Source organism: Hevea brasiliensis, chromosome 8, assembly GCF_030052815.1.
Source record: "Hevea brasiliensis isolate MT/VB/25A 57/8 chromosome 8, ASM3005281v1, whole genome shotgun sequence".
Classification (NCBI taxonomy): domain Eukaryota; kingdom Viridiplantae; phylum Streptophyta; class Magnoliopsida; order Malpighiales; family Euphorbiaceae; genus Hevea; species Hevea brasiliensis.
Window position 1 is genome coordinate 23,954,314 of NC_079500.1, and position 2,257 is coordinate 23,956,570.

Genomic DNA, 2,257 nt, shown 5'->3' on the forward strand with positions numbered 1-2,257 from the left:
TAACATTTTAATTAACGTATTTCAACTTTGTTAAAATATTTTTTTATTAATAACATAAATTATAAAATATTTATTTATATCCAAAAACTTAAAATTAATTATAAATTTTTTTATTAACAATAATAATTATTTAATTATTTTATCTATATTTTTAAAATTATTTAATTATCTTAAAAAAATAATTATTTTCTTATTTCAATAATAAAATAAATGATAAAAGATTAATAATTATATATTTATTTAAATAATATAATATATTAATTTAATAATTATATTATTTAATTTAATAATAAAATAAATAATATAATGTAATAAATTTATAATTTTATATTTATTTAGATAATAAAATAAATTATATGATATATACCTTTATTAGTCATTTCACATATTAACAGTAACAGCTAAATATAATTTACCAAACACTTAATATAAAACAGCTATCATCAGCTATCAACTAACAGTAACAGCTATCAGCTAACAGTTATCAGTTGTATTCAACAGTTAATCCAAACGAGCCCTTAGTAATTAATAATTAACCATATTATTGATCATTATTGGGTAAACAATAAAGCTAGTTACTATTCATACAACTTGACATTCTTGACTTCCAACTGAAAATTCATCATAAAAACCCAATAAATAGTCTTCACATTCTGTGTCTTGAAAGGGCTTTATAGCTAATTAAATTTCTCTTTGGACCCATGGGAGGTTTAATCGGTGGATGAACCTTGCAAGGAATGAAATTAAAGAAAGCAGGGTATGGACAATGCCTAGGGTACAAGAAGAAAAAAAAACACTCGTGAAACGACCTTTGTTCTGGAAGATCATGAATACAGTTTTTCCTGATATCAAGAACCCTACTCTTCACTAGTTTCCTACACAATGGCCCTAGCCAAGTGAAATAATTGCCTGAAAGTGATAAATTTGCTAAGTTCCCTAATGCACACAGAGCCTCTGGCACCTGCCCATACAACAAATTTCCCGCAAGGTTCAGCTGTTCTATCTTGGCTAAGCATCCTAAAGAGCACGGTAAAGGACCTGTCAATAGGTTGTTACTTGCATCAAAGAGGACTACTTCTCTCAATAGCCCAAGTTCATATGGGATGCAGCCTGTCAATTGGTTGTTCAAGAGCAAAATCTCTGTTAATGTTGAGGAAACGTTAAAGATGGTTCTTGGGATTGGCCCTGTGAACTTGTTGTTAGCTAAGGTGAGATAGAGTGCTGGGGTTGAACCGAGGGCATCAGGGAGTTTTTGCATGAAATTGTTGTTATTAAGGAAGAGTACGTCAAGTCTTTGATCAAAAATCTGAGGAGGCACTGACCCAGTAAAGGAATTGAATCGGATGTCTAAAAAAGATAGGCTACTGATGCCAAGGATCGCCATAGGAAAATTGCCAGAGAAATTGTTGTTGCTTAAGTCAAGTTCATAAAAATATGGCAGGCTAGCAATTTTTGGTGATATGCTGCCTGTGAAGTTGTTAGAATTTGCATGAAAAATAGCAAGGTCTGGGAGCTGATCAATGAACCCATCAAGGCTCGGAGCAGAGAGCTGGAACCCATTGAAATCAATTGCAGCTAGGGCAGTGGCGGAGAGATTATCAGGTGGGTGATCACAGTAGAAGCCTGTGTAGTTGCATATATCTGGGCCAACCCATGTTTGGGTAACATTAAGAGGATCTGAGGTGACAATGCTCTTGAAGATTTGGATTATAGGGTATACTGATTCGAGTCTCCGATCTATGAAAGTTAAAGCCTTTGTTACCAGTGGAGGTGATGCTAGTAGTGATGGACTTGGAGGAGATGTGCAAATCACACCAAGGAAACATGGAAAGAAGAGTAAAGAGGTATTGATTAAGGTTTTGGTGCTTAAAGAAACGATTCCCATTTGATATGTAAGAAGAGACAGATTTGAGGAAGATAAAGATTAAACAATTTGGGGGAGATTTATATAGCATGGTTAGTGTGGTAGGTGAGAGCTTCATTTTCAAGAAAGAAAGTTGTTCTTTTTTGTGCAATTTTACAAAGTGGGTTTGGAATATAAGCCATGATTTTCATTATTTCATCTCTTTTGGTTGGTCAATTGCTGTCTCGTGGATGCTATTTCATAATTAATATGGTTCTCTTGAAACTTGTGAATAAGAGTAGGGATGAAAATATCGCTTGAAAGGAATTGCTCTTTTGCTCTACACCAAAAGCTTCATCAAAAAAATGAAATGAAAGTCGCTAGTGTTGCTTGAATTGATGATCAATCCCATAC

At 33.0% G+C, this 2,257-nt stretch overlaps 1 protein-coding gene across 1 annotated transcript; it reads right to left on the bottom strand.

The window, feature by feature from the left end:
• Positions 1 to 518: 518 nt before the first annotated feature.
• LOC110634481 (uncharacterized protein At4g06744) lies at positions 519 to 1,927 on the bottom strand. Its single transcript, XM_021783500.2, has one exon. The coding sequence runs from the start codon at positions 1,883 to 1,885 to the stop codon at positions 647 to 649; it is 1,239 nt and encodes a 412-aa protein (XP_021639192.2). The 5' UTR covers positions 1,886 to 1,927; the 3' UTR covers positions 519 to 646.
• Positions 1,928 to 2,257: the final 330 nt, after the last annotated feature.